Source organism: Bombina bombina, chromosome 5 (genome assembly GCF_027579735.1).
Source record: "Bombina bombina isolate aBomBom1 chromosome 5, aBomBom1.pri, whole genome shotgun sequence".
NCBI lineage: Eukaryota > Metazoa > Chordata > Amphibia > Anura > Bombinatoridae > Bombina > Bombina bombina.
In genome coordinates this window covers 325,547,073-325,574,159 of record NC_069503.1, presented here as the reverse complement: position 1 = coordinate 325,574,159, position 27,087 = coordinate 325,547,073, and the positions used below count along the sequence as shown (strand labels likewise).

The 27,087-nt window shown below is 38.8% G+C and overlaps 1 protein-coding gene across 1 annotated transcript in view; it reads left to right on the top strand.

Annotated features, from left to right (window-relative positions):
- Positions 1 to 27,087, top strand: part of MEOX2 (mesenchyme homeobox 2) — a 129,170-nt gene that overhangs the window by 82,776 nt on the left and 19,307 nt on the right. Inside the window, exon 2 of the mRNA XM_053714115.1 lies at positions 21,932 to 22,104. Within this exon, the coding sequence (XP_053570090.1) occupies positions 21,932 to 22,104 (173 nt within the window). The remainder of the gene's footprint in view (positions 1 to 21,931; positions 22,105 to 27,087) is intronic.

Here is a 27,087-nt window from a genome sequence, read left to right as displayed (position 1 = left end):
GATACTGAAATTTTATCATCGCTCTGTTTTGAATGTAGCCTTCACTGTGTCATTTAATTTAATGCACATATCGTATTAGCATATTGAAGACCAGATGTAAACTTAGTTGGAGGCAGGACAGAGGGTCATCTCTCCTTATCCCTTAGGGCTAAAATTTTTAGACTTAACATCTATCATAGGGCATTCAGGAATGAGTCCTTATAAAACATAACAAGACATTTGAGTAAGTTGTAACATCTGCAGAACAGATGGAAACTAATATGAAACCTGCCAACATTTTTTGGGTCTCCATCCTTTTTTTCCACAAGAGAAAAACCATGAGGGTCTTTCTTCCTACGATGTGAAAAAAGACTGAAAGGTCAGAAAGGGATGGTATCTCCAAGCCCATATCCCTGAAGGGATATTAAATAAGTATATTTCCAGAAACAAATATTGAAAAAGGAAATTTACTACATTCTGTATTTAAAAATAAACAACATGTTTGGAAAGGTAAAAGTTAAAAACAAATTAGCAGGGTAGGAAAGAACACAGAAGCAAATCAGTGTTAAAAAAATAATATTAAAGGGACGTAATACTCAGATGCTAAATCCCTTGAAACTGATGCAGTATAACTGTAAAAAGGTGACAGAAAACATCACCTGAGCATCTCTATGTAAAAAAGGAAGATATTTTACCTCAAAATTGACCACACATCTAGGCATTGTTAAATAATTAACTAAATAAATAAAACACGGACACAAAGTATGGGTGAAAAAGGCTGCAGCCCGCATTTATTAAAATTAAATGAAGATAAAACTTTATTAAAATACACAAACTTCATTTAAAGGTGCTAGCCCTAAACAAAAAGACGTGCCTTCCACTGGCTCTCAGCCAGGCATGCCCCCATATAAAATCTCTCCCCATATCTGAGGAGGTACCCACAATAATATTCCACTTTTTAGGCTAGCACCCCGCCACTAAACGAATTACAATTGTGCACCAACCCACAGGGCTAAGGCCTTTTTCACACCCTCGCTTAAATTAAAGTTAAACAAATGGAGACCAATCTCGTTAAGGTGAACACCATCGTTTAAAAAGAAACATCTGCCCGTTTCAGCTTCAAATTCTACATGACGAATTGCAAAACCACCCAATTTTGCCACAAAGCTAGAAATAGTCCTGTTGACTTTCTTTCTAGAGCAGTCCAATTTCTGATCTCCAGCAAAGTATGCATTCTATATCTGACCAAACAATCGTGATTCGAGGAAATAACTCCCTTAATCTAATGATGTCCCACTTAATCGTATCTATTAACCTTTTCTGAGACATAAAACCAAGGTCGTTGCCCCCCGCATGAATGACTAGAATATCAGGAGGGTGAAAAAGTCTAGCCCAACTAATAACATGCCCTATCAATTGATCCCACCTCAAACCCCTAATACCAAACCATTTAATGAACACATTTTCAAATGAGCAACAAAGTTGGGACCCCGCATCTTTACATGAAGCTGCTTTTCTCGCCCAGTAAATATAGGAGTGACCAACGATCCAACAATGCAGAGGACCTGCTGAAACAAGAAACTAACACACTAGGGCCTAGATTTGGAGTTCGGCGGTAAAAGGGCTGTTAACGCTCCGCTGGCTTTTTTCTGGCCGCACCATAAAATTAACTCTGGTATCGAGAGTTCAAACAAATGCTGCGTTAGGCTCCAAAAAAGGAGCGTAGAGCATTTTTACCGCAAATGCAACTCTCGATACCAGAGTTGCTTACGGACACGGCCGGCCTCAAAAACGTGCTCGTGCACGATTCCCCCATAGGAAACAATGGGGCTGTTTGAGCTGAAAAAAAACCTAACACCTGCAAAAAAGCAGCGTTCAGCTCCTAACGCAGCCCCATTGTTTCCTATGGGGAAACACTTCCTACGTCTGCACCTAACACTCTAACATGTACCCCGAGTCTAAACACCCCTAGCCTTACACTTATTAACCCCTAATCTGCCGCCCCCGCTATCGCTGACCCCTGCATATTTTTTTAAACCCCTAATCTGCCGCTCCGTAAACCGCCGCCACCTACGTTATCCCTATGTACCCCTAATCTGCTACCCCTAACACCGCCGACCCCTATATTATATTTATTAACCCCTAACCTGCCCCCCACAACGTCGCCGACACCTGCCTACACTTATTAACCCCTAATCTGCCGAGCGGACCTGAGCGCTACTATAATAAAGTTATTAACCCCTAATCCGCCTCACTAACCCTATCATAAATAGTATTAACCCCTAATCTGCCCTCCCTAACATCGCCGACACCTAACTTCAATTATTAACCCCTAATCTTCCGATCGGAGCTCACCGCTATTCTAATAAATGGATTAACCCCTAAAGCTAAGTCTAACCCTAACACTAACACCCCCCTAAGTTAAATATAATATTTATCTAACGAAATAAATTAACTCTTATTAAATAACTTATTTCTATTTAAAGCTAAATACTTACCTGTAAAATAAATCCTAATATAGCTACAATATAAATTATAATTATATTATAGCTATTTTAGGATTAATATTTATTTTACAGGTAACTTTGTATTTATTTTAACCAGGTACAATAGCTATTAAATAGTTAAGAACTATTTAATAGTTACCTAGTTAAAATAATAACAAATTTACCTGTAAAATAAATCCTAACCTAAGTTATAATTAAACCTAACACTACCCTATCAATAAAATAATTAAATAAACTACCTACAATTACCTACAATTAACCTAACACTACACTATCAATAAATTAATTAAACACAATTCCTACAAATAAATACAATTAAATAAACTAGCTAAAGTACAAAAAATAAAAAAGAACTAAGTTACAGAAAATAAAAAAATATTTACAAACATAAGAAAAATATTACAACAATTTTAAACTAATTACACCTACTCTAAGCCCCCTAATAAAATAACAAAGCCCCCCAAAATAAAAAAATCCCTACCCTATTCTAAATTAAAAAAGTTACAAGCTCTTTTACCTTACCAGCCCTGAACAGGGTCCTTTGCGGGGCATGCCCCAAGAATTTCAGCTCTTTTGCCTGTAAAAAAAACATACAATACCCCCCCCCCAACATTACAACCCACCACCCACATACCCCTAATCTAACCCAAACCCCCCTTAAATAAACCTAACACTAAGCCCCTGAAGATCTTCCTACCTTGTCTTCACCATCCAGGTATCACCGATCCGTCCTGGCTCCAAGATCTTCATCCAACTCAAGCGGGGGTTGGCGATCCATAATCCGGTCCAGAAGAGGCTCCAAAGTCTTCCTCCTATCCGGCAAGAAGAGGACATCCGGACCGGCAAACATCTTCTCCAAGCGGCATCTTCGATCTTCTTCCATCCGGAGCGAAGCGGCAGGATCCTGAAGACATCCAGCGCGGAACATCCATCCGGACCGACGACTGAACGACGAATGACTGTTCCTTTAAGGGACGTCATCCAAGATGGCGTCCCTCGAATTCCGATTGGCTGATAGGATTCTATCAGCCAATCGGAATTAAGGTAGAAATTTTCTGATTGGCTGATGGAATCAGCCAATCAGAATCTAGTTCAATCCGATTGGCCGATCCAATCAGCCAATCAGATTGAGCTCGCATTCTATTGGCTGATCGGAACAGCCAATAGAATGCGAGCTCAATCTGATTGGCTGATTGGATCAGCCAATCGGATTGAACTTGATTCTGATTGGCTGATTCCATCAGCCAATCAGAAAATTCCTACCTTAATTCCGATTGGCTGATAGAATCCTATCAGCCAATCGGAATTCGAGGGACGCCATCTTGGATGACGTCCCTTAAAGGAACAGTCATTCGTCGTTCAGTCGTCGGTCCGGATGGATGTTCCGCGCTGGATGTCTTCAGGATCCTGCCGCTTCGCTCCGGATGGAAGAAGATCGAAGATGCCGCTTGGAGAAGATGTTTGCCGGTCCGGATGTCCTCTTCTTGCCGGATAGGAGGAAGACTTTGGAGCCTCTTCTGGACCGGATTATGGATCGCCAACCCCCGCTTGGGTTGGATGAAGATCTTGGAGCCAGGACGGATCGGTGATACCTGGATGGTGAAGACAAGGTAGGAAGATCTTCAGGGGCTTAGTGTTAGGTTTATTTAAGGGGGGTTTGGGTTAGATTAGGGGTATGTGGGTGGTGGGTTGTAATGTTGGGGGGGGGGGTATTGTATGTTTTTTTTTACAGGCAAAAGAGCTGAAATTCTTGGGGCATGCCCCGCAAAGGGCCCTGTTCAGGGCTGGTAAGGTAAAAGAGCTTGTAACTTTTTTAATTTAGAATAGGGTAGGGAATTTTTTATTTTGGGGGGCTTTGTTATTTTATTAGGGGGCTTAGAGTAGGTGTAATTAGTTTAAAATTGTTGTAATATTTTTCTTATGTTTGTAAATATTTTTTTATTTTCTGTAACTTATTTCTTTTTTATTTTTTGTACTTTAGCTAGTTTATTTAATTGTATTTATTTGTAGGAATTGTGTTTAATTAATTTATTGATAGTGTAGTGTTAGGTTAATTGTAGGTAATTGTAGGTAGTTTATTTAATTATTTTATTGATAGGGTAGTGTTAGGTTTAATTATAACTTAGGTTAGGATTTATTTTACAGGTAAATTTGTTATTATTTTAACTAGGTAACTATTAAATAGTTCTTAACTATTTAATAGCTATTGTACCTGGTTAAAATAAATACAAAGTTACCTGTAAAATAAATATTAATCCTAAAATAGCTATAATATAATTATAATTTATAGTGTAGCTATATTAGGATTTATTTTACAGGTAAGTATTTAGCTTTAAATAGAAATAAGTTATTTAATAAGAGTTAATTTATTTCGTTAGATAAATATTATATTTAACTTAGGGGGGTGTTAGTGTTAGGGTTAGACTTAGCTTTAGGGGTTAATCCATTTATTAGAATAGCGGTGAGCTCCGATCGGAAGATTAGGGGTTAATAATTGAAGTTAGGTGTCGGCGATGTTAGGGAGGGCAGATTAGGGGTTAATACTATTTATGATAGGGTTAGTGAGGCGGATTAGGGGTTAATAACTTTATTATAGTAGCGCTCAGGTCCGCTCGGCAGATTAGGGGTTAATAAGTGTAGGCAGGTGTCGGCGACGTTGAGGGGGGCAGATTAGGGGTTAATAAATATAATATAGGGGTCGGCGATGTTAGGGGCAGCAGATTAGGGGTACATAGGGATAACGTAGGTGGCGGCGATTTGCGGTCGGAAGATTAGGGGTTAATTATTGTAGGTAGCTGGCGGCGACGTTGTGGGGGGCAAGTTAGGGTTTAATAAATGTAATACAGGGGTCGTCGGGGTTAGGGGCAGCAGATTAGGGGTACATAAATATAACGTAGGTGGCGGTCGGCAGATTAGGGGTTAAAAATTTTAATCGAGTGGCGGTGGTGTGGGGGGACCTCGGTTTAGGGGTACATAGGTAGTTTATGGGTGTTAGTGTACTTTAGGGTACAGTAGTTAAGAGCTTTATGAACCGGCGTTAGCCAGAAAGCTCTTAACTCCTGCTATTTTCAGGCGTCTGGAATCTTGTCGTTAGAGCTCTAACGCTCACTTCAGAAACGACTCTAAATACCAGCGTTAGAAAGATCCCATTGAAAATATAGGCTACGCAAATGGCGTAGGGGGATCTGCGGTATGGAAAAGTCGCGGCTGTAAAGTGAGCGTTAGACCCTTTAATCACTGACTCCAAATACCAGCGGGCGGCCAAAACCAGCGTTAGGAGCCTCTAACGCTGGTTTTGACGGCTACCGCTGAACTCCAAATCTAGGCCTAAGTTTGGCCTAACATATAACCTGAAGCAACCAGACTTCCACCTTCCAATCCTCTTCACCACACCTTCATTCAAACCCAAAAATGCTCGCTTCCATAGCTGCCCCAATCTTAAAGGAATGGCATCCAAATTCCCTACTATCCACTCCAATCTCCAATAAAGCTTTCTTCAACACCGCTTCAAATTGAAAACGAGATAAACAGGTCCCATCTTCATGGATTAACAAAGTTCTACCCTTTAAACAACTCCTCAAATGCAAAAATTCTTGAACTGCCGTAACCGGGCAGCACACCCCTCCAATCTGTTTCAAGCTAACCCAACAACCCCTACCTTCTTGATCAGCTTTCGATTTCTTTAACCATAACAGAACCTCTTGTGAATTCAACACAACATCATTCAAATCAAAACCACCTTGACTCCAACGATTCGCGGAAACCAATTCAGATACTCTAAAAGCTCCAAAATAAGCTAATACAAAAGCTACCTTAAATAGTGACACTTCAAAATTGGAAAAACAAACTATGCAAAACTAAAACCATTCTTTCCAATATTGAAAAAACCAATGGACGCCTCTTATCCAAAACTACTTTCTTCTTTAACAAACCTCTCACTGCCATACGGACACAAAATTTTTTGGATAAATCCTGCCAACCTAAAGTTTTAAACAAGAAAGATAAAGCCGACATGTTACGCTTTATCAATGATTTAGAGAAATTTTTCATCCTCCACACCTCAATCCAATTCAAAAGCAAATTCACTTCATCCACATGACTATCCTTCCCAACCAATTTATTGAGCCAGTGAACCCAAACAGCCACATAAGCATTCCAAGTCATAGGAGCTAAGGCTCCCCTCACCATATTCAACACTCTAGAAAATTCAGGTACCACATTTCCTCCGGGCACGTAGCACCCACAATGTCTGCATCCGGAACTGCTTCTCGAAACCTCTGCCACTGAAAACGAGAAAGAGCATCAGCCCCTATATTCTCCTTTCCAGGCACATGAACAGCTCTAAAATACACATTATGTTTCAAACATTCGAAAACAAACATTCTGATCAAACCAATAACCAGTTTAGAACTAGAAGACAAACGGTTGATGGCAAAAACCACGCCCATATTGTCAGAATGAAAAAACACTTTTTTGTTTCCAAACTCGCAACCCCAAATCTTCAAAGCCACCACTAACGGGAATAACTCCAGAAAAACGAGGTTTCTGGTCAGGCCAGCTATCGCCTAAACACCGGGCCAAGCACCTGAACACCATTTACCAAACAAAGCACCGAAACCATGTGCACCAGAAGAATCTGTAAATAAATGCAATTCACTGTTCACCACTTCCGCAGACTGAATCAAGGAATTGCCATTGAAGTCCTTTAAAAAAGCCTTCCAAACATGTAAGTCCTCCTTTACTTGAGCAGACAAACGGATCCTAAAATGAGGAATCTTAACCCCGACCGTTGACAAGGACAATCTCCTACAAAAAAATCTGCCAACTGGGATAATCTTGCAAGCAAAATTCAGCTTGCCAACTAAAGATTGAATCTCCCTCAAAGAAAGCTTCTTCCTCCTCAGAGCTGAATCAACAGAAATTAACAAATCCTTCACCTTTTCCTCAGGAAGCCTGCATTCCATCATAACTGTATCAATGCAGATACCCAGGAAACTAATCATAGAAGAAGGCCCTTCCTTTTTGACAGATGCAATTGGGATACCAAAATCCCCAGCCATAGCAAAAAACGCATCCATAAGAACCTGACACGAATTCTGTCCAGAAGGACACACAAAAAGAAAGTCGTCCAAATAATGGATAACTGATGACAACCCAGAAATCTGTTTCACCACCCATTCCAAGAAACAGCAAAAATTTTCAAACAAGGAACAAGAAGAAATGGAACAACCCATAGGTAAACACAAGTCCACAAAATAAGACCCATCCACAAAACAGCCCAATAAATGATGGCACGCTGGATGCACTGGCAACAACCTAAAAGCAGATTCAATATCCACTTTAGCCAACAAAGCATTAGAACCCGTCTCCTTAACCAAAGACAAAGCTTTATCAAAGGACGCATATCTTACCATAGATAACTCAGGTTCAATTCCATCATTCACCGAAAAACCTTTCGGAAAGGACAAATGGTGGATAAGCCTATATTGATTCGGAACCTTCTTTGGAACAACACCCAAGGGGGACACCCTTAGATTATCAAAAGGAGGAGCAGAAAAGGGGCCTACCATTCTGCCCAAAGAAACCTCTTTCCGAATTTTATGCAACACCACATCAGGGAAATCCCTAGCAGACTTAAGATTACCAGCAAAAACAGACTCAATACCCTTAACAAATGGTATAAAGAAGCCATCATTAAAATCAATAAACAGAATCTCCGCATCAGAAGCCATACCCCTTCTCCTACCGTACAATCTTAACCAAGGCTCCATCTTTTTTACTTTCACCGGAGTCTTGGCCTTGAATGACACTATCAACCTTTGTTGAAGATTTAGCCATCTTGAAACACTTGACGCTGGAATGAATTCCTCCACAAAAGGAACATTCGTGCTTGTACTAGCAAGCCGTTCCAAATTTACACACCCCTTCATTGAACTGAAAGCAGACAACTTTCCTAAAGGCCACTACTGATGAAGCTGATGAGGAGGCACTTGAAACCCCTCCCGAACCCCGAAAGGGCTGCCCAGACCTTAGCGGAGTCATAAGCTCCAACCAGATGCCCATATCCCTATCATCCCAAAGCATCTCCGGCCGAACCGCCAAACGCTGACGGAACTGCTCATCATACTTCCACCAAGCTAAACCACCATAAGTACGACAAGCACTTGCTATTTCGCCCAGGTAACAGAAGAGGGAAGAACACAATTCAGGGTTCTTTTCCCCAATAACACTAGCTAAACTACAAAAGGCCCTAGACCAATTAGACAGAGTTTTAGGAATCTTCCTAAATTTTCTTTTCTGATCATCATCTTCCTTCTTTCCCGACTCACTTTTAGTATCATCCTTGCTGTCAAAACTTTGCTCCACAGGAAGAAGAAAAAATATTTCAACAAACTCTCGTCTCCAAATCTTCTCTTTAATATCCTTAGAGAGATGAATACCCAAAGGACCTACCAAACACAAACAAGGACGCCTCAAGGCTTGATCAGATACCCTAACCTGACTAACAACAGAAGGAGCACCAGATGGTACAGAAACCGCCTGATCTAAAAAACTTCCACTGGAAGTCACATTCTGCACAACCCAGGCACCAACCGGACCCGAGGGAACAATAACATTTGCCTGCACACTGTTAACAACACTAACATTAGATTGCAAACTGTTCTCCATCTGAGAAACTAAATCCTTCAAACCTCTCAGTAAAACCTCACACCTGTCATCAGCCGCACTCACACTTAACACTGGAAACACACTACTACTCGCACCTGCATCACATGAAGATTTGGATAACTCCTTAGATGTACCTGTCTCCTTCCTTGCATCCAGGCATATAGATTCATTTCCATGTCTTGGAACCACTCTATCTTTGTGACTCCTTCTTTCCGGAGATCTAGATCTCCTATGTCTCACTCTCTCCCTTGACTGACTGTCTAGTGTACCCCAGACAGACGTTTCTGAATCCTGATTCTTTCTGACACTAGTAGGCGACCGGGATCTTACCCGTCGCCATGCTATTGGAATCCTGGACCTTCTTTCCTGACTCTTCCACTCGCCTGACTTGACCTGTGAGGATGCGTAATCCCTATTATCTACAATTCTACCACTAACAGAATCATTAATATCCCTATGACTCCTGACAAAACTAGGCCTAGCCCTGCTATCTTTACACTCAGCTAAAGGAGAATTCCTACCCACTGGACTAATAATAAACCCCCCAACTTTCTCTGGAACTAAAGCCTTAATTAATTGATTTAAAACATCAATACCCCCTGTGGTGACATTTTATCACCCCCTACCTGATCTGTTGAAACTGGTCCTGAACAAGATGGGAACTGATCTTCCTCCTCCTCCTCACCAAAGTCGCTGTACTGCTCCTCTATCCATAAAGAATCACCTTCTTTGTGGCCGCTCCGACGAGCGACGTCAGTCTGTCCAGAAGTACAGCACCTATCCTGAAAAATAGCTGGGGAAAAAGACACATTACCCTGCCTAACGGCAGCCCCCCTAAAATCCTTAAAACCCTGATTAACTCCACTATCCCTACCTCTGCTAAATTGATTACCTCCCCTATTGAAAGCATATTCTTCCAAAATACCACCCTCCTGAACCCCTACATCTAGACTAACATCCTGTGCCACAGTGTAAGCTGGTCCAGCTATATTGTCACAATGTTTAGTTTTCTTCACAGCTTTTTTACCAGGCCCTTTAGTGCTGGGGTCCTGAAAAACTAATTCTCTCCTAACTGCATTATCCACCGGCCTCTCAAGCACCCTAGCCTTAGGCCTAGCGCCCGTTGAGCTCGTTTTCCCAGCAGACTCTGACCATCCCCCACTGGCACCTTCATTGAGGGCCGTATGCTCATGAAATTGCGCCAAATTAGGCCCAGAGGCCGTATCACCCTCCCGGAAAGATGATCCCTTTAGGCCTGTAATGTCCGTTACCTGCTCCCTAAATGGCGCCAAATTCAAAGAGGCCTCTTCTTCGGAGTCTTCCTCCACTGCCCCCATTGCTGCCTCATTATCCTCCATAACGCCACCATAATGCCCCACTTCACCTGCAAAAGAAATAACATTACCTTAGGCTCCGAAACCGGCAACCGTGACTCCTCCGGAACGCTGCCGACTCCACTCCTGCTCCGGCACTTGTCTCCAACTCCCGACTTGCTTGCGACGGTGCCGGCCTGCACCGCCCGTTTACCTGAAACGCCTCCCGCTGACGAAGACTTTGCCGCTCTTCTTCCTCTGCTACTGGAATCTGTCTCTTCGCTCCCGCCGGACCTAGGCCTAGATTTAGAGTTTGGCGGTAGCCGTCAAAACCAGCGTTAGAGGCTCCTAACGCTGGTTTTAGGCTACCGCCGGTATTTGGAGTCAGTCAGGAAAGTGTCTAACGCTCACTTTCCAGCCACGACTTTTCCATACCGCAGATCCCCTTACGTCAATTGCGTATCCTATCTTTTCAATGGGAACTTTCTAACTCCGGTATTTAGAGTCGTGTCTGAAGTGAGCGTTAGAAATCTAACGACAAAACTCCAGCCGCAGAAAAAAGTCAGTAGTTAAGAGGTTTCTGGGCTACGCCGGTTTATAAAGCTCTTAACTACTGTGCTCTAAAGTACACTAACACCCATAAACTACCTATGTACCCCTAAACCGAGGCCCCCCCACATCGCCGCCACTCTATAAAAAATTTTTAACCCCTAATCTTCCGCTCTGTACCCTGCCGCCAACTACGTTATCCCTATGTACCCCTAATCTGCTGCCCCTAACACCGCCGACCCCTATATTATATTTATTAACCTCTAATCTGCCGCCCCCGCTATCGCTGACCCCTGCATATTATTATTAACCCCTAATCTGCCATCCGCACGCCGCCGCCAGCTACATTATAGCTATGTACCCCTAATCTGCTGCCCCTAACACCGCCGACCCCTATATTATATTTATTAACCCCTAATCTGCCCCCCTCAATGTCGCCTCCACCTGCCTACACTTATTAACCCCTAATCTGCCGAGCGGACCGCACCGCTACTATAATAAAGTTATTAACCCCTAATCCGCCTCACTCCCGCCTCAATAACCCTATAATAAATAGTATTAACCCCTAATCTGCCCTCCCTAACATCACCGACACCTAACTTCAAGCATTAACCCCTAATCTGCCGATCGGAGCTCACCGCTACTCTAATAAATTTTTTAACCCCTAAAGCTAATTTTAACCCTAACCCTAACACCCCCCTAAGTTAAATATAATTTTATTCTAACTAAATAAATTAACTCTTATTAAATAAATTATTCCTATTTAAATCTAAATACTTACCTGTAAAATAAACCCTAATATAGCTACAACATAAATTATAATTATATTATAGCTATTTTAGGATTTATATTTATTTTACAGGTAACTTTGTATTTATTTTAACCAGATACAATAGCTATTAAATAGTTAAGAACTATTTAATAGCTAAAATAGTTAAAATAATTACAAAATTACCTGTAAAATAAATCCTAACCTAAGTTACAATTAAACCTAACACTACACTATCAATAAATAAATTAAATAAACTACCTACAATTATCTACAATTAAACCTAACACTACACTAGAAATAAATAAATTAAATACAATTCCTAGAAATAAATACAATGAAATAAACTAACTAAAGTACAAAAAATAAAAAAGAACTAAGTTACAAAAAATAAAAAAATATTTACAAACATTAAAAAAAAAATTACAACAATTTTAAACTAATTACACCTACTCTAAGCCCCCTAATAAAATAACAAAGCCCCCCAAAATAAAAAATGCCCTACCCTATTCTAAATTACAAAAGTTCAAAGCTCTTTTACCTTACCAGCCCTGAACAGGGCCCTTTGCGGGGCATGCCCCAAAGAATTCAGCTCTTTTGCCTGTAAAAAAAAACATACAATACCCCCCCAACATTACAACCCACCACCCACATACCCCTAATCTAACCCAAACCCCCCTTAAATAAACCTAACACTAAGCCCCTGAAGATCTTCCTACCTTGTCTTCACCTCGCCGGGTATCACACCGATCCGTCCTGGCTCCAAAATCTTCATCCAAGCCCAAGCGGGGGCTAGACATCCATCATCCTGCAGCTGAAGAGGTCCAGAAGAGGCTCCAAAGTCTTCATCCTATCCGGGAAGAAGAGGCGATCCGGACCGGCAACCATCTTGATCCAAGCGGCATCTTCTATCTTCATCCGATGAGGACCGGCTCCATCTTGAAGACCTCCACCGCAGACCCATCATCTTCTTCCGACGACTTCCCGACGAATGACGGTTCCTTTAAGGGACATCATCCAAGATAGCGTCCCTCAAATTCCGATTGGCTGATAGGATTCTATCAGCCAATCGGAATTAAGGTAGGAAAATTCTGATTGGCTGATGGAATCAGCCAATCAGAATCAAGTTCAATCCGATTGGCTGATCCGATCAGCCAATAAGATTGAGCTCGCATTCTATTGGCTGTTCCGATCAGCCAATAGAATGCAAGCTCAATCTGATTGGCTGATTGGATCAGCCAATCGGATTGAACTTGATTCTGATTGGCTGATTCCATCAGCCAATCAGAATATTCCTACCTTAATTCCGATTGGCTGATAGAATCCTATCAGCCAATCGGAATTCGAGGGACGCCATCTTGGATGACGTCATTTAAAGGAACTGTCATTCGGCGAGTAGGCGTCGGTTGAAGAGGATGTTCCGCGTCGGTTGGAAAGAAGATGGCTCCGCTCCGCTCCAGAAGAAAGAAGATTGAAGATGCGAATTGATAGAAGACTTTATCCCGATGATGGACTTCCGACTTCAGCCGATGATGGATTTCTTCAGCCGCCGCTTGGATCCAGACTTCAGCCCGAGGATGGACGTCACTCTTCAGCCCCCCGCTTGGGCTTGGATCAAGACATCGGAGGCTCTTCTGGACAGATCGGGACCCGGTGAGGTGAAGACAAGGTAGGGAGATCTTCAGGGGCTTAGTGTTAGGTTTATTTAAGGGGGGTTTGGGTTAGATTAGGGGTATGTGGGTAGTGGGTTGTAATGTTGGGGGGGTATTGTATGTGTTTTTTTTACAGGCAAAAGAGCTGAATTCTTTGGGGCATGCCCCGCAAAGGGCCCTGTTCAGGGCTGGTAAGGTAAAAGAGCTTTGAACTTTTTTAATTTAGAATAGGGTAGGGCATTTTTTATTTTGGGGGGCTTTGTTATTTTATTAGGGGGCTTAGAGTAGGTGTAATTAGTTTAAAATTGTTGTAATATTTTTCTGATGTTTGTAAATATTTTTTTATTTTTTGTAACTTAGTTCTTTTATATTTTTTTGTACTTTAGTTAGTTTATTTCATTGTATTTATTTGTAGATATTGTATTTAATTAATTTATTGATAGTGTAGTGTTAGGTTTAATTGTAGGTAATTGTAGGTATTTTATTTAATTAATTTATTGATAGTATAGTGTTAGGTTTAATTGTAACTTAGGTTAGGATTTATTTTACAGATAATTTTGTAATTATTTTAACTATTTTAGCTATTAAATAGTTCTTAACTATTTAATAGCTATTGTACCTGGTTAAAATAAATACAAAGTTGCCTGTAAAATAAATATAAATCCTAAAATAGCTATAATATAATTAAAATTTATATTGTAGCTATATTAGGATTTATTTTACAGGTAAGTATTTAGCTTTAAATAGGAATAATTTATTTAATAAGAGTTAATTAATTTTGTTAGATTTAAATTATATTTAATTTAGGGGGGTGTTAGTGTTAGGGTTAGACTTAGCTTTAGGGGTTAATACATTTATTAGAATAGCGGTGAGCTCCAGTCGGCAGATTAGGGGTTAATACTTGAAGTTAGGTGTCGGCGATGTTAGGGAGGGCAGATTAGGGGTTAATACTATTTATTATAGGGTTAGTGAGGCGGATTAGGGGTTAATAACTTTATTATAATAGCGGTGCGGTCCGCTCGGCAGATTAGGGGTTATTAAGTGTAGGCAGGTGGAGGCGACGTTGTGGGGGGCAGATTAGGGGTTAATAAATATAATATAGGGGTCGGCGGTGTTAGGGGCAGCAGATTAGGGTACATAGGGATAATGTAAGTAGCGGCGGTTTACGGAGCGGCAGATTAGGGGTTAATAAAAATATGCAGGGGTCGTCGATAGCGGGGGCGGCAGAATAGGGGTTAATAAGTGTAAGGTTAGGGGTGTTTAGACTCGGGGTACATGTTAGAGTGTTAGGTGCAGACGTAGGAAGTGTTTCCCCATAGCAAACAATGGGGCTGCGTTAGGAGCTGAACGCGGCTTTTTTGCAGGTGTTAGGTTTTTTTTCAGCTCAAACAGCCCCATTGTTTTCTATGGGGGAATCGTGCACGAGCACGTTTTTGAAGCTGGCCGCGTCCGTAAGCAACGCTGGTATCGAGAGTTGAAGTTGCGTTAAATATGCTCTACGCTCCTTTTTTGGATCCTAACGCAGCCATTCTGTGAACTCTCAATACTAGCGGTATTTAAAAGGTGCGGCCAGAAAAAAGCCAGCGTTAGCTACGCACCCCTTTGGCCGCAGAACTCTAAATCTAGGCGATAGTCTCTCAGGCGGGCGGGACCTGCGAACAGGCCTAGAAGCTCCTCCACCCACCGTCGCTTCTCCTCCGGAACCGACGACCTCTTCGGGAACGAGTCTTCGCTGGATCCATTCGACGCCCTTCGACTTCAGCAGCTCCTGGACCGTGCTGAGAATTGATTGAAGATCCGCCATGGTGAGTAGAAAGCTTCTTTGCAGGTAACGCTTCTTTTCCAGGTCCTCTTCAAACGACGCTGAAAGGGAAAGTGAGCAACGGCTCACGAAGACACACCCCTCTACGCCTCGAGTGAGGTCACTGGCCCCTCCTTTCACAGGCACTCGACGGGGCCTCATTTCCTCAGCTCAGTAAAGTAAGTTCTGTGTAAAAAGTTATACTCAGCTGTTGCTCAGCTGCAGGTAAAAAAAAATAATAATAAAGAAATAAACAGCAGCCAATCAGCATCAGCAGTGCTGAGGTCATGAACTCTTTTACTGTGATCTTATGAGATTTGACTTAAAGGGACATAATACTTATATACTAAATCACTTGAAACAGATGCAGTATAACTGTAAAAAGCTGACAGGAAAATATCACCTGAGCATCTCTAAAAAAGGAAGATATTTTACCTTACAACTTCCTCAGCTCAGCAGAGTAAGTCCTGTGTAAAAAGTTATACTCAGTTACTGCCCAGCTGCAGGTAAAAAAAAAAATGAATAAATGAACAGCAGCCAATCAGCATCAGCAGTGCTGAGGTCATGAACTCTTTTACTGTGATCTCATGAGATTTCACTTAACTTTCATGAGATTTCATAGTAAACTTCCTTAAACTGAATAGGGAAATAATATGAGAGTGCACAAAAGCTCACTCCCTTAGTTGTCCCGGGACAGACATACTGATTTGCTGCTTAAAATCCTTTGCAATGGGGTTTGAATACTTAGGAAATTTTGAGGTAAACTATCTTTCTTTTTTACATAGAGATGTTCAGGTGATATTTTTTATTCAGTTTTTTACAGTTATGCTGAATCACTTTCAAGTGTATATATATATATATATATATATATATATACATATTTAGTAAAACCTCTGTATCCACTGTTTATCGCGTTATCAGTTATCGCGGTTTCACTTATCAATGGTTGACCGAGGTCCATTCAGTAAACATTCATAACTTAAATTACATGATGAAATCTAGTATGGTGCCACCCTAATACAATTCTATGGGGCGTTCTTTAAAACGCAGGTCTGGCTTTTGCTTGGGTGCTAACCCAAAGGTGCATTAATTGCATTAAAGAAAAATAAAAAATTGTGCTGTTCACAAAGTAACATAGTAACATAGCAACATAGTAAATGAGGTTGAAAAAATACTTTGTCCATCGAGTTCAACCTATACAAATCCCAATTAAAAAAGGAGACCCATTTAACACAAGCAATCATATCCCTTCTCTGAAGTCTGCAATGTCTTTTTTTGAGATCGGTCCCCAGAACTGCACTCCATACTCAAGGTGATGTCTTGCAAGGGATTTATATAGTCACAGAATTATGCTTTCGTTCCTTGCATCAATGCCTCTTTTAATATATGCTAGTATTTTATTAGCCTTAGAAGTCACTGCCCTGCATTGTGCACCCATCTTTAGCTTGTTATCTATTACTACTCCCAAGTTCCTTTCCTCCTCTGTTTGGCTAAGTCTAGTCCCATTTAAATAATAGATTGCCTGCTTATTTTTACTTCTAAAATAAAGAAAGTTGCATTTTCCCGTATTAAATCTCATATTCCATTTACCTGCCCATTCTTCTAATTTTTGCCGATCCCCTTGTAAAGCAAGTTAGTCCTGCTCTGACCTAATGACCTTACACAACTTTGGATCATCTGTAAAAATAGAGATGTTGCTATTTAATCCTTGCTCCAAGTAATTAATAAAAATAAAAGACTACCTTTGTCCAATCTGAGTATGATCTGTTTACTACTACTCGTTGCTCCTTGTTTTTTATCCAGTTATTTATCCATGAGCTAACATTTTCAGCTATTCCCAGTCCGTTCATTTTGTACATTAATCTTTCATATGGCACTGTATCAAACGCCTTTGCAAAATCCAAGTATATAACATCAACTAACTCCCCTTTATCTATATTTTTACTTACTTCCTCATATAATATAATTAGATTAGTTTGACATGATCTATTTCTGATAAAACTATGCTAATTTTAACTCATAATCTTGTTTACATGAATATGTACATCAATATAATCCTTTATAATCCCTTCAAATATCTTCCTTGATCAGCCCTGCTTCCCTTTTTAAAGAGTGGCACCACATCAGCTTTACGCCAGTCCTGGGGCACTATGCCTGAGGATAAAGAGTCTTGAAAAATTAAGAGTACTGTATAGGTTTGTCTATAATAGTGCTATGTTCCAGTAAATCCCTTGGGTGTATTCCATCTGGGCCTGGAGTTTTATTTACTTTAATATCCATTTTTTCCTGATATCCTCTAGAGATAACCCAGTTAATGGTATGGGCTTGTATATTCTAATTTGTTTCAAAGTATCCCCCATTGTTTTCTCTCTTGTGTATACTGAAAAAAATAATTGGTTTAGTACCTCCGCCTTCTGCATGTCACTGTTAATTACGTTACCCTTCACACATTCTAATGTACCTATTTTTTCCTTCTTAGATTTTTTGCCATTTATGTACTTAAAAAAACTTTTAGGGATTGACTTGATTGAATCCTTTGCAATTATTCTTTCATTTTCAATTTTGGCTAATTGATTGCTTTTTTGCATGCTTTGTTACATTCTTTACAAATTTGGTATGTTGAGTTTGTACTATTGTCTTTGAATAATTTAAATGCCCTATGTGTTTTCCTGATTTCTCTTAACACATTTTTATTCAGCCACATTGGCTTGGATTTATTTATTTTACTTTTATAACCATGTGGTATGTGTTGATGTGTATATTTATTTTACAAAGTTTTAAATGTTATCCATTTATCCTCTGTATTTTTTTATTTTTTTAGTGTAATCTTTTATTGAGATTTTTAACAATAATAACACAATAAGCATGTTCATTCACAATAAAAATATGTCACAAATGCACAAGTATTAACCAGACCATAATAAGAATTAAGCCTATAGTAAAATAAATATATATGCAGTCAGCAAGCTATAAGTACAGTGAAATGTATCCATGCGAACAGATGTAATGAACAAATAGACATGAAACCTTCAGTTTTCTATTCTATATTCTCCGTAGTACACACGAGGCCTCTTTTGGACCTTAAGCAAATTTATATATCAAAGAGAGGAGAGTTGGGGAAATGTAGAGCAATGATATAGGAATATGTTTAAATATATATTATGATGGGGGTCACTTTTTGGAACCTAGTATATAAATGTGATTAAGAGACACAGTTTAATATTAAGCAGGTAAACACCGCTTAAAGTTGAATCCGTCATTCTAGGATCTTGGGTGGGGCTTTGAGAGTATAGAGACAGTGGGCAAGAGCCGCTCTATAATAAACCTCTGGTAACTAGGGTTGGCCAGAGAAATTATTCCAATACTAGGGATTAGGTTATGGGTCTAGAGGCAGTGTAGAGAACCAGAACCTCCATATACTCAAACAACAAGCATAATGGAAGTTGCTATACTGTAGTATGGTCCCTGGAGTATACTATTGCTTATGAAGAGCCAAACATTTTAATTCAATTAAATTGGTAATGTGCATGCATACTTATCAGATATTTCTACATATGATAGTTTATATATGTATATACTTGTATATATGTACACACATTTTGAATCACATATCACCACATAGAGAGGGGTTCAGAGTGGATCTCCAATCTTAAGAGCTACAAATAAGGCACTAATATTAGCTATGAGCTAAATCAGAGAGAGACTCTAAATGCGAGAGAGTTGTACCTTACCTTCATGGTACATATGTTAACTGATATACCTTCCTCCTTTTTCAAGATTTATCATGCTGCCTCGGCCGCCGGCAGCACTCATTCTGAAGTAACTTATGTAGGTTAATTATTAAGAACCACAGGCAAGTCTTGTCACAGTTAGAAACTATAGGCTTATTCGGTATAGGTACGTGCCAAAATAAGTATAAATATGCCCCATTTCTAGGATGGTATTGAAGCTCTAAAAGGAAAATTGCTCTCATGTTAGGAGAAGATCTAAGGCCCCCCTATATGGTATTAACACAGATATACAGATATACAGATGTGTGATATTACTGAAACTTGAGAACGCAATAAAGTATACATTGTAACTGGATCCCTGAGGGTAACGAAAGTGAGTTAGATAAATATTCATCTGCCACTATACCCATATATGTATATAACAAAATAGAAATGATCAACTGGGAGGAAGGGAGTTATGCAAGTGGCAATGGGAAACAACAACCGACACAAAAAAAAAATGATAGCAAGTTAACATAACTCTACGATGAGCACCATAAATATAACATTTTAACACATTCCAGTTTTTTTGAAAATTTAGGCAATTTAGATTGGTTTCCTACATTAGTCCATTTTGCTGTCCTGACTTCCATAGCAAAGACAGGGGGGAAGAGGCCATGGTGCTGGTTGTGGGACTAATCAGTTTCCAATCCTTTCCAGTCAGAGTAGTAATCCATGTTGTCAGGATCGCCAGTTTTCTGTTATTTTCCACTGAAAGAAGAGTGGTAATGCTGCTCTTAGTATCGCTTGGAGTGCTAGATGAAGTAACCCTCATATGTGGATTCCTGAGAGTAATAGGAGAAGTGATCTCAGAGCAAGGGTCCCACTACCTAGTGCGGGGGGGGGGGACTAGTTACCTCACATGGTGGATCGTGAGAATTAGATTTGTCTCTTCCATTTATGGAGCAGACACTTGCAGAGGCAGACAGGATTTGCAATTCCCTTTGTTTTGGCCCGTGTTGTGCAATGTGTGGCAGTTTCTTAGCAAGCCATAGAATATGAATGGGTGTTCCTGCGTATAGATTCACTCTACTAGGAATTAGTAGTAAGTCAGTGCGAACACCACGGTGCTTTCCCAGATCAGGGTCGCATCATGTTGGAGTGTTGCGTCGCTTTTTCCACTCTGGCAAAATGCCTAATTTCATTGTTCCTGACACCTGTCTACACACTGCTAAACTTCAGCATAACTGAAGATCACAGATCTATCCTCTGTGTTTTTATTAGAGAATACTTTGTCCCAGTTTATTTTACTTAACAATTTCCTTAAATCATTGAATTTTGCTTTGTTAAAATTAAACATCTTAGTTAAACTTTTAAGACACTGCTTATGGAAAGTGATTTCAAATGTGACCATGTTATGATCACTGTTACCCAAATGTTCTTTGACATCTATGTTTGATATTATATCTGTATCATTTAATATCAGTAAATACAATATAGCTATATTCCTATTTGGCTCCTCTATTAATTGTGACAAAAAGTTATCCCTGAGAGCATTTTAAAATCTATCTCCCTTAGGTGAATTACTAGTTTTATTTGCCCAGTTTATGTTGGGGTAGTTAAAATCTTCCATAATTACAGCACTGTTATTATTAGCAGCATTTCATATTTGCATTAGTAGTTGAGTTTCCTTCATGCCACTAATGTTGGGGGGCTTTATTTAGGATTTTTTTCACCCACTCCTTATTTCAACCAACAGAGTCTATACATTATCACCTGTACCATCATAAATATCTTCCCTTATTGTAGGTTTAAGGTCATTTTTAATATACATGCAGATTCCTACACCCCTTTTATTACTCCTGTCCCTCCTACATAAAGTATATCACTAATTCTTAAACTATGTTTTAATTCAAGATATACAGTACGTATATATAGTAAATTCCCTGAATCGGCTGTTTCAGTTACCGTGGTTTTGGCAGTCTATACAGTAAACATTCATAATTTAAATTACGCCCCTTTGCCCTCTGTCCGACATATCCACACAGTATATGCCACACAGTCGTCACTTACTGGCCGTCTCAGTTATCAAATCAACTCTCACGATATTGCAGTACTTTTGTTTAATTAACCCTTATATTGCTAAAATCACATTATTAGAATTGTTCTATTTTATTATTAGTTATTGTAGTTAATGTCTTATTGTGCCTAACATAAATTAAACTTTATCATAGACATGTACTGTACTGCATGTTGGTATATAGTGTTTGCTATTATCCAAGCTCTCAGGCATCCACAAGGGGGCTTGGAACCTATACCCAATGGATATGGGAGTCCTACTGTATATAGATAGATAGATAGATAGATAGATAGATAGATGATAGATAGATTTCTCTGGCTAATCTTTTTATCAGGGACTTGCAATATCAGATTGTGCACAGGTTCTAGATATGAATACCACACTCTACACTTTCAATAGCACTGCACTTGTAATCTGGACCTTAGAATCAAACAAAAAGTGTACATTTCTGCAAAACGTATCCAAAGGGACTGATTGTTTACTTGCTGCTAAGGAAACCTCCATAGCGATGTGGCTTGGCATGGAAATGGCCTTCATACATGCAAGCAAAAGTATTTTTTATATTGTGTTTTTTTATTTATTTTTGCACAGTTACATCCATTTTTTTAAAAAAAATACAAAAATTGTTATAGAAATAAAAACACAATTTTGTATATGTCACAATAAAAAATGACTGTAATGTCCCTTTAAAGGCAACTTAATTGTAGAATGAATAACACTTTGTTATAAAAGACTTTATGACTGATTTTAACTAGATATAATGTTATAATCTTTCACATTTTATTAGTCAGGATAATATAAATGAATGACAAAAAGATACTATTTTTCTTGTTGATGTTTTCTCCAAATACTCCAATTTATTTAAATTACAGATAATTAAGCCTTTACTTTCTGTATTACAGATTCCCAGGAAGGAAGCTACAAGACAGATGTAAATAGTAAACCTCGTAAGGAAAGAACAGCATTTACAAAAGAACAAATCAGAGAGCTGGAAGCTGAATTTGCCCACCACAACTACCTGACTAGATTGAGAAGATATGAAATAGCAGTAAATTTGGATCTCACTGAAAGACAGGTACTGAACATAATGTGACCATGATAGCAAAGGAATTTCATTCAGACTCACATACACATACCACATTTATCTGTTTAATATGGGAGAAACTGACTCTTACTGAATCAAAAGAATACAAATCAAAAGATGAGGTTGAAAGTATCTTTTGACTTGCATATTTTAGTGCTTTGCATACATTATCATACATCCCGACATTTAACATATTTAAAGGGACACTATACCCAAACATTTTCTTTCATGATTAAGGTAGAGAATATAATTTTAAACAACATTCCAATTTACTTCTATTACCTAATTTGCTTTATACTTTAATGAAGAAGTAGCAATGCACACAGTGAACCAATCACAGGAGGCATCTATGTGCAGCTACCATTCAGCAGCTACTAAGCATATCTAGATATGCTTTTCAGCAAAGAATATCAAGAGAATGAAGCAAAATAGATAATAGAAGTAAATTAGAAAGTTGTTTATAATTGTATGCTCTTTCTAAATCATGAAATAAAAAATTTGGGTTTTATGTCCCTTTAAGTCAGATAATTGATTGGGCACCATAAAATAGAACAATTAACTGGCCAAATCAGTCCGTTCCAAGATTGTTTGCCTTATGCTAGATCTATTGAGGCCCATTTATCAAGCTCTGAACCCTGTCCTCCTGCTCTGAGCAGGCTGACAGGAAAGGCCACAATTCAACCCAATCGAGTACGATCGGGTTGATTGACACCTCCCTGCTGGCGGCCCATTGGCCGCGAGTCTGCAGGGGGTGGAGTTGCACCAGCAGATCTTGTGAGCTGCTGGTGCAATTCTGAATATGCAAGACCTTTAATAAATAGGCCTCATGATGTCATACTATGGGAAGGCCTTTGTATGTGAGAGGGGCACATCATTTTAAGGATAGGGGTCTGAATGATCCAGGAGTTAGGGTGTGCTCAAAGGGGCGTCAAAGCAAACCTGGTAAAGGGGGTTGTTACTTCAGGAGCAGATAGGGCCAGGTTGTGTTTTTTTTAAACTGAGATATATTATTATGTGAAGGAGGAATACTGAGAAAAATCATTGTCTTACCAAAGTGTTCATCTAGCACCCAGTAGTGAATTGCTGCTCGTTTAATTCAGGATACCATGAGAATGAAGCAAAATTTAAAATAGAAATAAATTGGACAGTTGATTAAAATTGTATGCTCTATTTGAATCATGAAATAAAAAAATGTGGGGTTCATGTCCCTTTAAACATCTTGTAGTTGCAAAATTTGTATTTTGTCTTGCTATTTAATAACATGTAAGCTAAGTCTAAAAGTTTTTAAAACAAAATTTACTTTTTGTTTGCTACAATTGTTTTTCAATAACCAAACTCCACTCACTACTTACCTTATTTAAAGGGAACAATTCAGGTAGACAACAAAACTAGGCAGTGTCATTATGTCAGTATAAAATGCATTGTTTCTGCAGTAGTTATCAGCTAAAGCCAATTAGGGAAATGTGTGTAGCAGGATAAGCCTTCAGATGTCTGCAGTGTACATTTCCAACTGTGAGAATTAGAAAATTAGAGCTTGCGGTAGCAATTAGTGTTTCAAAAATTAACCAAAGATTAGATATTTAGATAATTTTCTAAAAGTGCCCCAAATGCCCTTAAAATAAAGGGCATTATAGTTTTTTTATTAAAAAAAACAAGAATTTTTTTTAAAAAAAAAAAACTGTACTAGGCAGTTTTGGGGCTTAATGTTGGGGGGTGGGGTGTTAGAAAAAAAAGGCACTGAAAAATGCCTTTACATTGTGGTCTAGGGGAACTGTGTTTTCCCATAGACCGCAATGTAAATATATATGTATATAACTTTATATATATATAGATATATATATGTGTGTGTGTGTGTTAATATGTGTGTATACACACATATTAACACATACATATATATGTATCTATTCATATACATTTATATTTAAAAATGCTGCCCATCGCTGCGCTACTTACCCCCTTTGCTGACGGCATCAAAATGAGGCTCCCATAGGAGCCTATGGAAACGTGCTCTCGTGAGCGCATTGCATTTAACTTGTAATACCAGTGAAGATTATCGTGTGCTAGTATTACAAAGTGCAGTGCTAATATATTGCTTGCATGAAAGCGATATTTATTGCTCCACTTGTATTCTAGCCCTTTTTGTTACAATCTCATACTGTTTAACACATACATAAATTATATTATAGATCCACTTAAAATAAGGTTGTATAGTATGATATGATTTCTGATTGAATAATAAAAATTGAAGTCCATAAATACATATACTCATATGTGCAAGTTTACACAGTCATATTTTTTAACCTATTTGAGAAACAGCTTAATCATCAACCTGAAGACATTCAGACTACCCATCATGTCGACTAAAGGAATAGAAACTATTCTGGTTAGCAGATGCACCCAATAGATCAATCTGCAATTGCTGATTTAGAAATGTTTTAATAACTTCTTACTGTAACTAACACCTGGTGTTTCATTTCATTTTACGGCTACTAGTCATCTGTAGCCATATTTTGTTACATCACTAAGCTCCAGGGAAACATGTTTTGTTTAGAAAAGCACATTTTTGTTTAGCAAAGCAAATTTATTAATTGTGAATGATCTTTGATTGCATTGTTTATACTGCCAGACTGGTATTTCATCTATTTATGTATTGCTGATTTATATTATTACATATTTATTGTTGATAGTAAGATAAATATATTACTTTATATTTTCCACTCCCTGGAGAGTATGTTCTAAAATACTGTTGTAAGATACTGTTACAGGGTTTTTGTGTTAACCAGAAACACTATTGTACTACAGTATATTAATGTTTTAGCTAGGGTTGTCACCTGAACAGGAATGACACAGACAGTTTGGGTTTCGGGTTTCCATTTTTGTGTCTGAGTCAGATCCGGACATGCAAATGCCTGGGATCAGCGGGAAACGACCACAGCCAAAAAGGTGACATTGTGCATTTGCAACATACTGCACATGCCTTCAGTTATTTCTCTCTGTATGTGTCTTTGTGTGGAACTGCGTCTGAGTGTGTCTGTGTGTGTAAGTGTTTTTGTTTATGAAAGTATGCGTGTCTTTATCAGTGTTTTTATGTGAGTGTGAGTCTGTGGGGCTGATTTATCATCGGTCTGTCCGACATGATCCGTTCAGTGGATACGCTGTTGGCATGAATCATTGCTCAAGCAGTTCTTGTGAACTGCTTGTGCAATGCCGCCCCCTGCAGATTTGCAGTCAATCGGCCGATAGCAGAGGGTGTCAATCAGCCCAATCATATAGGATCGGGCGGATTGATGTCAGCAGCCTCAGAGCAGGCAGACCAGTTATGGAGCAGCGGTCTGAAGGCTTGCGCCGAAACAGGGGCATCAAGCTTTATTCGGAGCTTGATAATTCGGCCCCTGTGTGTGAAAGAGTGAGTGTATTTGTGTGTGAGAGAATGTGTGTGTGTGTGTGTGTATATATATATATAAGAGCATTAGTGTGTGTGACAGACAGAGTATCTGTGAGTATGTATTAGTGTGTTAGAGTGTTTGAGAGTGTTAGTGTGTGTGAGTGTGAGAGAGTGAGTGAACAAGAGTATCTATGTGCAAGTTTGTGTTTTTGTGCTATTATACATAGTGCGTACCCTGCAAAAAATTTTTTGCTATGCTGTGCACGACACAAGACTGTTTGGGTTCGGCCTGAACTAAAGGTGGACCCTCTAGTCACAATGCATATAAATCTATGCCAATATCCAATGGGCAACACTACCTGTAGTGCTAGCTGTATGCAACGGGGGCTAAAACTATTGCATTAGCAGGGATCACACCTGGAGCAATATATATTGTAGCACAAACCAGGTAGTAGTAGGCATAAGACATGCTACAGCATTGTAACTCAAATAGGACATTCCTTTTTTAAAAAGTATAATGAAGATATGTTTACATATATACCTTCTCAAACAGAGTGTCAGTAAGATCCCTGCTTCTGTGGTTGCAGGTTTGCATGTGTGAGCCACAAAGCTGTAAATGCAACTTCATAAATGAGCCCCATAGAAATAATTCAAAATAAGTGATCAAACAATGTAAAAATACCATCAACTTTGACGTAAAAAATAATTTATTACTAATTACCACTACCATAATGCCTAGCAATTCAGTAAAGTCATTTTAAAAATCAACAAAATGATTTATTTTTCCTAGTCAGTCATATATTTTAATGTTTAACATATGTTAACATCCTATTTTTTGTTATAGAAGAAATAATAGAAAAAAAAAGGAAAATTGATTTATAATCACACCCCTCAAGATAAATTGTAACTGTGTAAGAATCAAGAGGGCCATAAAAAATTATAATACAAGTTCCAATGGTTCAGCTGGACTCTACCCAGATGGATAAGAAACAACTAAATGCATAGCATACTCATCTATCAGCTGTGGCTCAGTTAAAGCCACAGCTATGGGTCTGACAGGCTGAATGCTTCTGCCACTAAATGTTTTTAGTAGAGTCTTTTTCTTTAACAAGAGTAGCTTTGGGAGTAGCAAAATAAGTATGGATTGTCTAAATTTGCATTGTTTACAGTGGCTGATGTAGTTTGTAAATATTGTATGATTATATCCAATCACTATTTGTCCATACACAGTTGCATACAGTTATTTTTAACCTATACACTTCAGCAGATATTGATACTGTTTCTTGACAACTTCTACCTCTTCTCTATTAACACTTCTAAACATAGATGATATCTGAATTTATTTTTATTTTTTATTTTTTTATTCCTTTATTTGCATACCAACAATGTAACAGTACATGGGCAAAAGAAACATTTTACTTGTCCCATTCACCACGCAGGGTGTTGTGGAGATCGAGAAAAGGACTTACAGGCACTATGGTGCCAACTGTGGATTTTAAAAATAAACATAACTATAGAAAAAAAAGAAAACAATAAATATCAGTAATCTCCACATTTATATACTGAGACTGAAATATATCTATCAATTG